The 16143-nt window shown below is 43.8% G+C and overlaps 1 protein-coding gene, 1 long non-coding RNA gene and 1 pseudogene across 2 annotated transcripts; 2 read left to right on the top strand and 1 right to left on the bottom strand.

The window, feature by feature from the left end:
- Positions 1-3266: 3266 nt before the first annotated feature.
- On the bottom strand, positions 3267-9805 carry LOC146210054 (uncharacterized). The gene is made up of 4 exons (XR_014703503.1): positions 9681-9805; positions 3821-3901; positions 3485-3583; positions 3267-3364 (listed from the first exon to the last, which is right to left on the bottom strand). It is a non-coding gene; the product is annotated as an uncharacterized LOC146210054 (long non-coding RNA).
- Positions 9806-11903: 2098 nt separating this feature from the next.
- Positions 11904-14337, top strand: LOC146210053 (uncharacterized; annotated as a pseudogene).
- LOC146210052 (uncharacterized) lies at positions 14289-15596 on the top strand (the record flags this gene model as incomplete). Its single annotated transcript, XM_084581664.1, has 1 exon — positions 14289-15596. A coding segment is annotated over one exon (528 nt), but the record flags the coding sequence as incomplete, so codon positions are not given.
- Positions 15597-16143: the final 547 nt, after the last annotated feature.

Genomic DNA, 16143 nt, shown 5'->3' with positions numbered 1-16143 from the left:
AAATTCTGATACAATAAACTGATTAAAAACCTACCAGTTTTGTCTATTGCATTATGAAACGATACAACTAATACACTCATAAAATTTCTTTTAGTTCTATTGTGACCTATCAGTGCTATTTTTTCTATTAGGGTAATAGTGTATTTGTATTGGTATATAAATTCTATGGTTTATCAGTTTCTATGTGTTGTATAGTTGTAATGCAATGACAAGAAACAAGCTTTCGGAAACAAGTGAAAAATGTATATTATCACAAAAGGCAATACATATATTTCAAATGACAAAGCTCACAATTTGTGAAGGAAACGTTAAACAAATCTAAACACACACACATACACACACATATATATACATATATAAAACAACACTAAAAGGCTTCTTTATCACATTTAACAACAGGTTTTTACATTAAAAGCAATGAAACCCTCAGGCGACTCGGCATTGCTTTGGCTTGAAGGTGGCCAAAAAATCTACCGAAAAAATAAATAACTGCAATTAAAGCTATCATACCATAGGTGAAGGGACATACAAAATATGCAAAAATTGCCTCCCCTACTTAGCAAAAACCAAAAAACTAAAACAAAAGGAGTCAGTGTCTAGAATAAGAGCAATGAAACCCATACCTGCTTTGGCTTGCAGGCGGCAAAAAAATCCGCTATAGGAAAATAACTAAATGAAAAAAAAAATCTATCTCACCATGGGTAAAGTTACATATAAAAGATATGCAAAAATTGGCTCCCCTATCTGGCAGGAACCAAAAAACTAAAAGGCAAGGAGCCAGAGACTAGTATAAAAGCAATGAAACCCTCAGGCGACTCGGCATTGCTTTGGCTTGAAGGTGGCCAAAAAATCTACCGAAAAAATAAATAACTGCAATTAAAGCTATCATACCATAGGTGAAGGGAGACACAAAATATGCAAAAATTGCCTCCCCTACTTAGCAAAAACCAAAAAACTAAAACAAAAGGAGTCAGTGTCTAGAATAAGAGCAATGAAACCCATACCTGCTTTGGCTTGCAGGCGGCAAAAAATCCGCTATAGGAAAATAACTAAATGAAAAAAAAAAAATCTATCTCACCATGGGTAAAGTTACATATAAAAGATATGCAAAAATTGGCTCCCCTATCTGGCAGGAACCAAAAAACTAAAAGGCAAGGAGCCAGAGACTAGTATAAAAGCAATGAAACCCACAGCCCACTCCCACTTGCTTTGGCTTGCAGGCGGCCAAAAAATCCGCTACAGGAAAATAACTAAATGCAATTAAGGCTTTCACACCACACTTGAAGTAACATAAAATATGCAAAAGTTGTCTCCCCTATCTGGCAGAAACCAAAAAACTAATATTCAAGGAGCCAGTGACTAGAAATTCACAAGTAAACACATAACGCGATATCAAGTGGGCGGCAAAAATATCTTTTAGTTCAATAATGAAAATCGCAACCTAGACCCACAAGCAATAAAACAATTGCCATGAGAAAGTAGCTAAATGTAATTAACATCAACCACATCACATGGTTGAGCACAAAAAAAAAATTTCAGGTAATCGCTGAAAGTGATGAACATTAACCACACCATAGGTGGAGCGACAAAAAAAATCATGTTTTCATTTTTTTTCTTTCAGACAAACCAAAAAGTAAACGAATAGCCACTGACTAGTACTTTACGCTGCACTGTGCTGCTGTGCAGACTTCTTATGAGGCACACACAGGAATGAAAAAAACAGCAAAATATTGCAGTCACAGCCAAGAACTAAAAGGTTCAAGGAACTTTTGAAACCATTAAAAATAACCAAAATAAACACAGCATAGGTGGATGTCTCTCACTGCTTGTCTGTGATAAGGGGCTTTGCAGCAGAAACGTCTGAAAGTTTCGAAGCAAGGTGGCGACCAAACATCTTTAGCCGTTTTTTTTTTGCGTCTTCATCTGATGACCCCGACGTAAAAAATTGATGAAAAAAACCTGGGCAGGAAAGCAGTACAGTTACAGGTATAATTTTTCATGATGCAAGTGAATGTTATTTCTGGGCTGTGCTGCAGTCATATGTAACAATGCTACAGAGGAAAACAGCAGGCCTGAAAGAATGTTAAAAAGACTGCGCTGTATATTCTTGCATTTTTTTCAGGTCATTTCTTATATATTTTACTTTGCAAATAAATGTGTCAGTATTGAATACAACAAAATCTGTGGCATACTCAAGCACATACAACAGTAAAAGTTACGTCTCTCATAGCCTGAGTTGCTCTGGGACATTAAACCCCATAAACCAACCAAGAGCAATGGGTTGCGTATCCTTGTATTCACTAGCAGGCATGAGCCCCACTGTGGTGGCGCAGTGGTTAGGGATGCTCGACTTCTGTGCCCAAGCATGAGGGATCGAATCCCAGCACAGCGGCCACTTAGTGGTGGAGGCGAAAGAAAAGGCATCCGTGTGCTGTGTGATGTCAGTGCACATTAAAGAACCCTAGGTGGTCAAAATTTCCAGAGCCCTCCACTATGGCACCTCTCATAGGCTGAGTTGCTTTGGGTCATAAACCAAACCAAATCAAACTGGCAGGCATGAATGACTCTGTGCACTTCCAAACAGTTTCAAATGTTGGAGAGCAGAAGATGTGACAAAACGATGCACTTGTCTGTAGTTCAGCAAAAAATACTGAACATTTACAGAAAACCACAGTGCCTCCAATGAAAGGTGCTACATTCAGTCTTATTAGCATCCCTCAGCTAAATAACAATTATATGTGCAAAAGGACACAAAACCTATTTTGTAATTAAGAGTTTGATGTGGCTAATAAGTAACCCACCTTTCCATGTCAGCCTAGCTACAGCACTTTTATGAAGACATCTGCACATGCTGGAAGGCGCCACTAATACAGTAAAGGACCTATGTATTACTTTGGTAGTTTAAATTGCCATTGACATTTCATTTACTTTGTCTAATAAAATGATCAAGTAAGTGCAGTAAAACTGCTATACCTTTTAGTGCATCCAGTTTCTGTTTATTCAAAGGAGGCTTCGGTGGTGTTTTCGTCCTGTTAGATGGTTTCCCAGTCACGCTCCTATTGATAAGGCCAGCTGTTGAGAAGATTCGTGTAGCGGCATCTCTCACAAATGTGGAATCGTTTCTTGATCTCATTATTTCATTGAAGTCTGAAGTCGGCAAGCTTACATGCTGGCTTATCTAGACCTGGAAAAAGTTGCAGCCAACTTAGGAATACAAATTGCTGACACAAGGCTTGACACAAGTAAAATGCAACAGTGATGGTTACCTGGCCTTCACTTTCTTGAAAAAGTATTCGTTTGTTGTCCTCGCTGTTTCTCTGGCTTTGTGTAACTGCGACTTGAACACTTGGCGAAGGTGGTAGCTCTAACAGGTGAAAAAAAAAATCAGATCGGAGGGAAATGAATTAGCAGCATGGTGCTTTGACCATCCACATGACTCAAAACCATTAGAGTAACATGCACCAATTTCAAAAATGCAAATCACCATGTCTGTCGGAGCACACGCTACTGGCATCCTCGGGGTTCACTTGCTTGATTTGCTGTGCAAATCCCTTTGGCTGCAGGCTGTCATGCCTCTGAGACACTAAGAAAAAAAACATAGTGAAGGTCCACTGACCATAGAAGTAGCCAAATAATGACTGTTACCTGTGACTGATTTTCATGCAAAACATTACTGAATCTAAATACCTTTTGATGAATAAACAATGCAGTTTTAACCAATAAGAAAAATGCAATGAACAAGTTATCTCCAAAAGCTATAGGTATGAAAAACCCAACCCATAAAAAACAGTAAGAAACCCAGACGTGAGTTGCCTAGTACCTTTTCCAAGTGCAGGACTCCTTGTTTCTTCCACATGCAGTGGCACACAATCTGACGGTGGGTGGGACGTTGGGTGGCTATCTGAGAGGAAAATAGTCACACAAAAAAGAGATGTTGCATCTACATTTGGTATTAAACATCAAAGTAATGGACAATTTTTATGTATTATGTGTCTAAACTCATGTAAGCTCTCAAGGGAGATTTCTCTCCTTTAGCAAAGCCAGTGCCTCAAGCATAACAAGCGTACGTCATGAAAGGTCTTCACAGCTCAATACACCTACCGTTATTCCTAAGTGCCTTAATAAATTTCCTTATCGTTGCATGACACCAGACTGCATCATAACACTCAGAGCAATATTGTGCTATGCATGCACTCTTGCCCAGTTTTCCATGCATAATGCTATGCTGACGTGTGTGTCAACTGTCTGCAGTTTATACTTAACTGTGAAAGTGCCATACAATGCATTACATCATCCTTAAAACGCACATGAAAATTTTATTAGGTGCATATTTTGCACGAGAGCGTGCTGGGCTCATGCAAAAAAGCTGTTCCGGTACCGCAGAATTGTGGGGTAAAACCTGGCATCGTTCCAAATGTGACAGAAAATATATGCACGTGATTTCATATAAAAATTATTAGACCACCGTTATTGGTGCAAAGTTTAAGGTGATGTCATACCATTTCACTTCCTATTTAGCATCCATCTCCTAGTAAAGTTGGAGTCTAGTTTTGCAACAGGGATTCAACCCAATGATATGTGTACCTCGAATTATATTCTGTTAATTGTAGGTTTAAATATCCACTGTGAACTGAGACAGATGCTGCACCTTCCTTCCCCTAAAACCAACTTAAAGAATATTTTAAAAATTCTCTGAATTTCCAGGCAGAGCTGAGGAACACTGCACTTTGAGCATCCAGTTTTTTTTTTGTCTCATTAAAAGGCTTCGCGACTTGAGTGGTCGAGTCCGTAGGGGTTTTGTTAGAAAAGCAGTGAAAAAATTTGATCAGTGTATCTGCCCAATTTTACGTAGACTGATGATGGAAACCATGAGCAGCGAGCGACCTCAACGATTTCATGTCATTAGAAGTAATGTACTAAAAGCTAATATAAATCTCATCCACAGACACTAATTAGACATTTATTTAGTGCATAGTGGCATCCGTCTTAGTTTCCCCACCCAAGGCTGTTATAGCACAGGAATGCAAGCCTCATCGACGAATGTTTTACTGGGCCGTGGTCACTGGTTCAACCAAGGAATTCGAAACACTGCCGCACCATCTTTTGGCAAGCACTAAAAGCACATCACATACTATGCAGAAGAAGTTTTTTTTATCTACGGGTGCACTGGAGAGAGCGTAAAATAGAATAAAACAAGGCATGCACTCTTGAAGGATTATGCAGTTAAGAAAATCAGTGACACTTTGCTGACATGTGGCCATGTGGGGTACTACAGTGATAATTACATGTTGCAAGAGCCTTCTCTGGTTTCTGGAAGAGAACACTTTACATGATTTTCTATAGTATGCCTTATGACAAGTCTGCGAAAAAAAAAAGTTCACTTGAGTCCTTTTTGTGAGATTTTCAGTGCCAAAATAAAATTATAGATTCTCGTTTCTTCGATATTGCAGTGCTCAATCTATAATACATGAGGCAAGATTATTTTGTTTGCACCTTAATCTCATTACACATTTTGGTTAGTGTTGTGTCCCTCTGAAGGCATATCATGTCTACTCATAAGCTAAGCTTGACCATCCCCCTAATTTTCATACCAGTCCAATACACTACACATAACTAAACGATTTTAAATGTGCTAGCTTATAAAACCCCTCATGAGAAGTGTAAGGCCGCGGTGAAAAGCGACTCGCACGTGCAGTCGCGCTGGCGGTCGATGCCCCCCCCCCCCCCCCCACGCGCCGAGGCAAAGGAGCGAGCGCTGTTTTTTTTTTTTTTTTCTCCCTGCCCCCCCCCCCTTTTCTTGGCCGCGGGCTCGCGGGGCGCGCTGGAGGCCTGGTTGGTTTCACCCTTTGTCTCGAGGCGTCGCCAAGACGCGAACGCAGCCGGGATCAACAGTGGTACGCTTCTGCGAACCAGCTTACGGTCAGCAGAGGGCGACAATAGGCGCGACACCTGCCCCCCTCCCCCGAAGTAGGCAATCAGCCCAGCGTTCTCCCGCTGTGGCCGGGACATTCCGACCGACGGCGACTATACACTGCTCAGGGACAGTGCCCCTCGCCCCCTTTTCCTCGAACGGGACGGCTGAGTGACCTCGACGTTTCTTTTACAAAGGCGCAGCTGCAAGGTCGCGTCGCAAACAGGCTGAGGAGTGGAGACAAAGACAGGCACCCTGTGAGAGGGCTTGGGAACCGGCGAGTGGAAAGAGTGTGTGTTTTGAATGTTGTATTTTTTTTATTTGAAGTAATTAAGGACCTGGGTCGGAGATTATTCCCAACCCACGGGGGTTGTGGCATGTTTTTCAATAATTTGATTGGTTGCTTTATTTACGAGGCGGGTCACCTAAGGTGACCGCCCTCAGGCCTTTGTTGATGTTTGCCATCAAAAAGCGGTCCTCGGACCATGTTTGTCAGTCAAGTTTGAGGCTCCGTGCTTAGCACGTATTTACAGTCCCTAGGCTTTAACCAAAATGCTCGGTAGAAAAGTAAGGGCTTGTAGTGGGACTTCTCTGTGTGAGAGTCTGTTTTTGTTTTAAGTTGCAGTGTCTGTGTGACTTGTTACTGTAACTTACAGTTTGCCAATGTATAATATTTTTCATCTGTAAATATACATCCCCTCTTGATCATCGTTGACTGAGCCGTCGTCCACTAGTTCTTCACTGCATTCGAAGCCAGCATAACATCACTGGCACAGCCGACAGGATTCGGCACCCTACTACAAAGAAGCAAGCAACAAGGCCTCGGGCAGCAGCAGCGGCAGCCAAAGGACGACTGCAAGCTACCTGCCGAGGACGACCAGCCAAGGCGTGACTCCCGGGCTGTGTGCTACTACCCGCAGCGACGCTGGTGACGGGTGAGTGGGATTTCTCGCGTCTGGTCGAGGTTGCCTTGGCTTGTGCTAGGGAAAGTGAGGTACTAGGCAGTAAGGACGCCAGATATGATTGAAAGCAGGGCTTACGCATATCCCCTGACGGAGGAAGCGCGTCTGGTAATTCGGCAACTTGAATTGGATTTTGAGCGAAAAAAACGGGAAATTCTAAAAGAGGAAGAGAGATTGATGAGAGCGCTCATGCGTGAGCAGGCCGGCGGCGGAAAGGCTAAAACTGCATCCGAAGCAACGGAGCAGCGACAGTTAGACCTTGGCCCCGTGGCAGAAAGCTCTAGTGCAGTTGAGGGCTGCCCCTCCCGGTATTCGACGAATACAGATAGCCTGGGCGAGCGAAGCGTTGCTAGCTCAGGGCAGGGAGCGGCGGAAACTGCTAGTGCAGCCCCACAGGCGCAGCTAGAGGAGCTAGCGTTAGGGGGCGAGACGAACTGCCCGAGCAGTGTCGTGGCACGATTGGTAATGCGCGAAAAAACGGACGAGCCGTTAGCAGGATTGGAGCCCGACGGCAGCGGCGCGGATCACGCGAACAGAAATTTCGCTACCGAAGTGCGAGCAGATCAGCTGACGGAAACGGAGTGCGCTCCTTGTGTGGATCTACGCGCAACAGGTGTTGAGGCTGAGCCTACGGTGAGGGTGCCCGCCCCACTTGAAACGGAGGGCGCAGTAATGGATTCTGGCCAGTTCGATATCTCTGGTCAAGAGAGCGAACGCGCTCAACTACAGCACAGGAGTGGCGAGGAGTACGCAGGTGGGCCTCTCAAAGTTCACGCAGGCAGGACAGCAATGGGCAGCCTCCGAAAGTTGAGGCCGCCAGAGGTAAGGTGCGACGACGTGCCGGTTGTAACCAACAATTTGCCAGTGAGGGTCAGTGAGAGGATCTCAAGCGCTAGGGCCGCGAGAGGTGACAACGGTGCACCGCAGGCGCTGAAAACTCCTAATGCACGACAACGCGTGCGCCGAGGCGCGCACGAGATCGTACCGGCTTCGAATGATAGCAGCGGGCGCCTGCTCAACTCGCTTCGTCAGCGCAGGAAACTGCATGGGCATGGGCTAGCCTCGTCATTGGAGCCCCCGTACAAATCTTGCGCAAAGTACCGGGACGAAGAAAGCCTCACTGTCCAATTTTGTATCTGGTTGTTTGGCATAGCCATGCTGGCCTCACCAGGCGTGAGGGTTCCTGCTTACCCAACGGGTGGCGTGCACGGAGCTGTTTGGCGGCACTAAAAAGTGGTGTAAAGACAGTGCAGTGTGTCATGTGACCGGTGGAGTGCACGTGAACTTGACGTGAGGACATCCAATTGCTCGCGCGCGGAACTTTCACGAACACTGTCCGGTCCGCCAATGCGAATGTGTGATCTGTTTTGTCTTTTACCCATCTTGTGTCGCGAGTTTCATTTGGTGTTTCATTCACGTGCGAAGTGTCTTACATGTTTTGTTTTCTTCGCGGGTTGTTGCGGCCTTTGTTATATTAGGCTGAAATGACCGGATTCCAAGCTCATTTACCCTCTTGGGAGGGGCGTGTAAGGCCGCAGTGAAAAGCGACTCGCACGTGCAGTCGCGCTGGCGGTCGATGCCCCCCCCCCCCACGCGCCGAGGCAAAGGAGCGAGCGCTGTTTTTTTTTTTTTTTCTCCCTGCCCCCCCCTTTTCTTGGGCGCGGGCTCGCGGGGCGCGCTGGAGGCCTGGTTGGTTTCACCCTTTGTCTCGAGGCGTCGCCAAGATGCGAACGCAGCCGGGATCAACAGTGGTACGCTTCTGCGAACCAGCTTACGGTCAGCAGAGGGCGACAATAGGCGCGACACCTGCCCCCCTCCCCCGAAGTAGGCAATCAGCCCAGCGTTCTCCCGCTGTGGCCGGGACATTCCGACCGACGGCGACTATACACTGCTCAGGGACAGTGCCCCTCGCCCCCTTTTCCTCGAACGGGACGGCTGAGTGACCTCGACGTTTCTTTTACAAAGGCGCAGCTGCAAGGTCGCGTCGCAAACAGGCTGAGGAGTGGAGACAAAGACAGGCACCCTGTGAGAGGGCTTGGGAACCGGCAAGTGGAAAGAGTGTGTTTTGAATGTTGTATTTTTTTTTATTTGAAGTAATTAAGGACCTAGGTCCGAGATTATTCCCAACCCACGGGGGTTGTGGCATGTTTTTCAATAATTTGATTGGTTGCTTTATTTACGAGGCGGGTCACCTAAGGTGACCGCCCTCAGGCCTTTGTTGATGTTTGCCATCAAAAAGCGGTCCTCGGACCATGTTTGTCAGTCAAGTATGAGGCTCCGTGCTTAGCACGTATTTAGAGTCCCTAGGCTTTAACCAAAATGCTCGGTAGAAAAGTAAGGGCTTGTAGTGGGACTTCTCTGTGTGAGAGTCTGTTTTTGTTTTAAGTTGCAGTGTCTGTGTGACTTGTTACTGCAACTTACAGTTTGCCAATGTATAATATTTTTCATCTGTAAATATACATCCCCTCTTGATCATCATCATATCCTCGTCTACTGTTCTCATCGTCTGCTTCGGTACCCGCCGAACAACGAACCTATCATCACTAGAAGGAAGGAAAGTTTAAAACACAGCGACACCTGCAATATCGCAGTTTACACCCACGCTCACAATGAAACAAGCTTATTACACCAAGGCTTCTTATTAGGTGCCTGAAAGAAATGCCACAGTGCTACGCTTGATATTTTAGTAAAGGTTCCAAATGCAGCCCAACAATTCGAATTAATGCTTTCCGCTTTTCATTCGCATGAGCTAAACTTCCTGGCAGCCCCGAAATATATGGGATGAAAAACATCATATATATACTTACCTGTCAAAATTTTTTGCAGTCGAATGTTCAGCTCCCTAAGTAGGCCATTTTCTTTTTTCAATGTCCGATTTTCTTGCAAAAGTGCCTTGTTTTTTTCTCGAAGAGTTTTAACTTCCGAACGAGCCACTAGCTCGTCACTCGGGCTGCTGTCACTTTCCAGCAGTCTGCGTTGATGTTGCTTCATTTGTTTTGCAGAAGGTGTACGCACTTTCGGTCTGTCCTGCACCTGTTGCAGAGATTGTATATTAATTGGCCGCCAAGGCACAGTGCAGTCATTACTTACCATTTCGTCACTGCTTGACCCCGAGTCCATGATCGGTGGTACTGAGAACCGCTTGCGCTGCACTTTTAACTCCGCTTCTTCGCGAGTTTCTGGAAATTTTCAGAGCCGTTAGCTTTTTAGCTATAAGGTGCAAGCCTCAGTAAAACTGCCCTCCCGATCACAATCCCTTCTCAATGGAATATTGTACGTGACCCGCGGCTTTCGCACTACTGTAGGGCACTAACAGCCCTACGTTCGTTTCCCGCGAACAATAATACTTGAAGATAAAACATTAAAAATGTATAACATTCGCAGTAAAAAACGTGTTACACCGAGTGTATAAAATTGAATCACAATAACGTAAAAAACAGCATGCATTATACATAGTTTGGTTTAAGACATTCAAAATACGTCGGCTGGTAAATGCCATAAACGTTTGCTGTCTGGCCTAGCGCACCATAGAGTACAAAGAAACTTACCGAATACTTCCAATATCTTTGCACCAAAATATCCGTCTTGCACTTTGTCAGACCACTTCACACTGTACACTTTCCTACGCACAAACTTCGAAGAGCCGTCAGGGTGAAAGTTCAGAATATCTTCAACGGGCACAATGTGCCTCTCCTTGTCATCAACAAACTTGACATAAGCATACATGCTTTGTCATAAAAACATGCCTCCCATCCACGGCGCTCCCGTCTAAACCCTTTGTTTTGATGTGGCGCGCAGCTAGAATAGGGCCCATGTGGCGCGCAGGTAGAACAATGACTAGACTGTTGGCGCGCTAAAATGAGCGGCTTCGGCTAGAACCAACAATGGCTAGCACCTACTTCTGCCATGCTAGTACTTTGTAAAACCCTAAATTAAATTAAAAAGAAATTAAATTAATTAAAAGCATTCTAAAAATTTGTAAGAAAAACGATGTACGAAAATCGTTTGCTTGTTTATTTGGATTTCTGACTGGTTTCGCAAGTGTCCTAGCCGAATTACATAAGCATCCCTACAGTCTATTATTCTTCAAGGAATTTTTATTGCACGACGTAAGTCATTGCTTTCTAATTGTTTTCACTGTTGCTTCTACCAGAGCTTTCAACATCCCAAAGTGCAGCCCAATCGCCATAAAGCAGTCGTCGAGAGTCTAGACGGGAACAGGCGGGAATCCAAGTGCCTGCTCAAAAGCACCGTGCGTGCTTGAAAGCCATTCCGGCATATTGCCGTGGTTGGAGCATTGAACTTTAAGTAGAACAGCATGTTCTGTAGTCTCTCTTCTTGCTGAAATACCGCACTTCGCCCCGCCAAAGCAACAAAGGGTTTACTGAGGTTAGATTTTTTTATTGAATTACGACATTACTGTGAAAAGGCAAAGCGTTCAGTTAGGTAGCAATTAACATTGATGTACACACAATTTGACCATTGTTACAGGTTGGTAAATTCTTGTGCAGCGTCACTGTAGTTTTTAAACGATCACCTTCCAGCTTTTCTCAGCAGTGTGAAGAAACTTCATGGTGTTCATATCGCAATTGTGCGAAAGGTCCCGGAGTCACTCGCATCAGTGCCTGCTCGCATGACATGATATGACAGCATGTTCAACGCGCACAGCCGAAAATTTTCTCAAGAGGGGCTTGAGCGCCGCAGTTAACCGAAACAAAGCCGGATGCTTCTGTTTCCACTCCTGTTGCTGTCCGCAGTCGAATTAGCGTGGTATAATGGCTTCTACTTCACAACCAAGTGCAATAGACGTCACCTCTGTGAACCGCCCGAAGAAGAGAAAGTTGTACCTTGAGCCGGACGCACTGTGTGGCATTCCAAGGACGACAAAATGGCGGAAGAAATCTCGGTTGTCCCAACTAGACGCGGATGTAAATAGTGCATCTGAGGCTACGATAACCCAGCAGGAGCAAGACTCATCTGAGATCTTCCTCGAACCCGCGGAGGACAGCGATGACTGCATGCCTGCCACAATGAATGATGGTAAGTAGGCTGGTCATAATTTATGTATGACCTGTTTGCTCACGAAAAAAAGATATCAGTCTGTTTAATTTGCCCTGGCAATATTCCAATAAAAAAGGATGAGAGTTGAAATATTTAAACCATCTGCAAATTCCTGCAGTCAAGCCTTAAACATTCTCTCAAAATTTAATGCCTGCCCGCGTTTCCATTTTATGTCGTCTGTTCACACCGGCTATTAACTTCAAGATTAAGTTGAACTCTCATCGCTGTGGAAGTTAGTACTTGGGTAACTAGTAAAATTTGGTGTCGGGACATTTTAAAAGGCCCGGCTCCCTTCTTAGGCAAATTTGTTTCCACGAAGCATGGGGCAAATGTAACACACTTTTTTTTTGTTCTAGGTTTTAGTGCGGTGGCAATTAGCACGTATGTTAACTGTTATTGGGCACACGTTAAGATGCTTTTTTTTGTCAGATGCTGACTGGCTCACTGTTGAAAGCGACATTTCATCCAACCCGAACGCTGACAGCGACAGCGACAGCTCAGCTAGTGGCACTTCCACAGAGGACAACACGTTGTTCGATGGTTGGCAAGAGGCGTCAAAGAGGACACTCCCAAATTGTACAGTTACAGTTGCAGAAGCGTTGCTGGGAATTCTGAACTACAGTATCGTGTCAGGTTTGAACTGGGTGCAAATTGAAGGCCTTACCAGACTGGTCAACTTCTTGCTTGGCAGCCCCGTCATTCCAAGCTCACAATATGCACTACGAAAACTGTGGGCAAGTTCAATAACAGAGACAGTGCACCATCATTTTTTGGTCCTTCCTGTATGACTTATGCCGGTAAGCCAGCCAAACAGCATGTATCCTGCAGCAAATGCGGCAGCAACATACCCATATCCAACTTCAAACATAGAAACTTTTTTTCTACTTTGGATATCAAACTCCAACTTCAAGAACTTCTACAAGATAATGCGGTGGCAGAAGCTTTGTATCAAAATCTGAAGAACAGGGACATGTCTGAGGGTATTACGGATATTAGTGATGGTTCACTTGTCAGAAAGGTCAGAGAGAATTCCAGCTGGTGTGACATCACGCTCACACTGAACACGGATGGTGCAAGGGTGTTCAACTGCAGCAAAGATTCTTTATGGCCAATCCAACTGGTAGTGAACGAACTGCCCATTTTCATGAGATGGTCCAATGTGCTCTTGGGTGGCTTGTGGTTTGGCAGTGGCCATCCTGACATGCAAATGTTCCTAGGAACATTCCTAAATGAACTCATGAGTGCAACTTTTGTTGTATGGAAGCACAGTGGCAAAACAATAAGGTCTGCACTAAAGGTGGCAGGTGTCTGTGTGGATACACCTGCCCGGGCAATGGTGCTTCACATGAAGAACTTCAATGGACATTATGGTTGTAGTATCTGCCTGCTGCGTGGAAAATTAGCTCATGGTGAGTTTTAATATCCCAACTTTGAAATGACTCGTAAAATTTCATAAAGTGTGATGCTAACCTTAAAAGCACAAATGGTGTTATGGCCAGTAATGTTTTGGTGTTATTTCTTGTTGATTCTTTCAGGGGCCCTGAGGTATATCCTTCCTGATCATGGAGGAGCTGCCATGGAAAGGACTTCCAACAGCAAGAAGGCAGATGGGAAAAAAGCACAACATACAAATGTTGTTGTGAATGGTATGAAGGGCAGAACAGTGCTATCGGAGCTGCCTGGTTACGATCTAGTTTGGGGAACAAGCCCAGACTATATGCATGTGGTTCTTGAAGGTGTGGCTAAGCAATTTTGTTCCTTGTGGCTACATTCGAGAGGTGCTGAATATTACATTGGTGCACGAGAAACAGTGAACTCTTTAAACAGGAGGTTATTGGCAATTAAGCCCCCAAATTGGTTCACACGTACACCTCGAAGATTATCTGACTTCGCTATCTGGAAAGCCAGCGAATGGAAGTGGTGGGTTCATCATTATTCACTACCGTGTCTTCGTGGCTCTTTGCCAGATATTTACATAAAACATTTCAGTTTGCTTGTAGAGGGAATCTACATACTTCTACAGGACACCATATCATCAGATGATATTCTCAGGTCATCAGATCTTCTGTCAGAGTTTGTTGTGCAAACACAGTCATTGTATGGATTGTTTGCAATGACCTACAATGTACACCAACTTCTGCATCTGCCAAAGAGTGTGGCTAAACTAGGACCTCTTTGGTCACATTCTTCATTTGCATTTGAAGGTGGAAATGGACTTCTCGTTAAACTGGTGAGTGGAGCTAATGGTGTTCCTCTGCAAATATTAGAACGTTACATACTTGAATAACACGATCTGTCCTATCTTATTCTTCTTTTTCCTCTGATTGTGTTCGCGCTGCTGATACATATGTTACATACTTGCTCGAAAGTTACAGACAGCGAAAGCAACTTTAAACCTTTCACCAGGAGCAGTAAATTTTCTGGGTGTACAGAGGAAAAGAACCAGTCAGCAAACAGTTTTGCTAGGCACTGGAAAGCCATGCTTAAACTTGGATTCAAGTGAAAAGCAGGCTATTGCTGATAAGCTTGGCTGTGACTCAAGTGTTATTGAATATAACCAAGTGGTCAGCAGTCAGCAAACATTTCACTCTGATCAGTATACCAGGCCTATAAAGACTAACAACAGTGCATTTATCAGCTTTTCTGGCTCTTTTTTTCTAATTCATAGAATTCTTAGTGGCGAAAATTCTTGCATAATTTTGCAGTGCCAGGAACTACTACTTGTCGAAAGGCTCTATGCAAAGCACCTATTGATTTGTGTCAAAAGAGAAGAGCCGTTAGTTTACATAAAACCCAGTGAAGTTATGCGCCTGTGTGTGTTTATGGAAATAGACCACATTATTTTTGTTTCAACGATTCCAAACCTCTATGAAAAAGACTAACTCTCATGCTCAAAACAGTCTGGTGAACAGTATTCAGCCATGATACCGGAGGTCTTGGCTTGGAACTGTATGCGTACAAATAATGTTTGTACTTTTCTGGTTATACATTTAAAAATGTGGCATATACTGTTTCAGAATACATTTCAGCTGAGAGATTGCAAATATAAGGTTTTTGTAAATACACCATTGTCACATAATCAATTTTACGCTCATTTGACGGAATGGGTGGGGAACTGCATAGTATGCATTTTGACAGCAGTAATGTAGCTGCCAACAATCACAGTAGCCAAAAAATGACAATTTTTGGTGGCAATTATGCATGGTTTGGGTCAGTGCCCTACAAGTAGTGCAGAACCATATGCAACTGCCCTCATTTGGTGATGACAGTGATCGAATCAACAGCACTTCAATAGCAGATGATGATGACGCAAAGCTCCTCAATATATATGCAGTCATGCTAGGCAGCTGAATGATATCTGAAAAGCGCAGTTGTTTTTGACAGAATGGCATCACTGTTACACCTTGCCTCAAGCCTGTTTGCTTTGCTGTTTTCCTTTGAGTTATTATAGCTGTTTCAAATTTGCCAGTTAGCTGTGGTGGCACAACCAAGACAATGACTGTTTGGACAAAACCGAATTTCCAAAAATGAATTTGATTTACATCTATCAGTGTTTTTGAGTTTGTATCGACGACCCCAAACCCTGTATATGGCCCTCATGCTGATAGTTTTGGTTGCTGTGGTATGTAGAAGGCTGTTCAAATTAAATTTCTCTTTCCCATTGCGACATGTAGTGGTCAGACTAAGAGCTCGCAGTGGAAGAATTATCTCTTCTGTTCTTACAATGTGTGCCTTATGTTTGACAGTTCTTTCCGTGAGTATAGGGTTGTACAAACGCATATGCTTGCTTGCATGAGCAAGCTCTGCAAGTTGTATTAACTGTTGTCTAAATAATGCTGTGTTTTCATGTTTTAATGTGTCTTATAGTAATAATACTGCATGCATACTTTTTGCTCCTTGTCGATATTCCATGATAAATTGCCGTTTTTCAAGTTCATTCACTCAATAGTGCTTTGTCATTTATCACAATAGTTCCTGGATGAAGGAAAAACCGCAGTGTGTACAAAGTGCCATGATCTCAATTTTGAATATGATAGTGACATCCTTAAATTAGTTTTGGCATTTTATACAACTAAAAATCATGTTCACACTGGTCCTTTTTTAGATGATAAGCTGGCTCCTTATTAATGACTTCACTGTTGGTGGTCTAAAGTACTCTCATTCATGTGTCTATCTAAATTTGCTTAAATCTGGTTGTTTACTTATAGG

The sequence above is a fragment of the Amblyomma maculatum genome, chromosome 1 (assembly GCF_055883805.1).
Source record: "Amblyomma maculatum isolate TAMU_Amacu chromosome 1, ASM5588380v1, whole genome shotgun sequence".
Taxonomy (NCBI): Eukaryota; Metazoa; Arthropoda; class Arachnida; order Ixodida; family Ixodidae; genus Amblyomma; species Amblyomma maculatum.
This window is presented reverse-complemented; position numbering and strand designations above follow the sequence as displayed.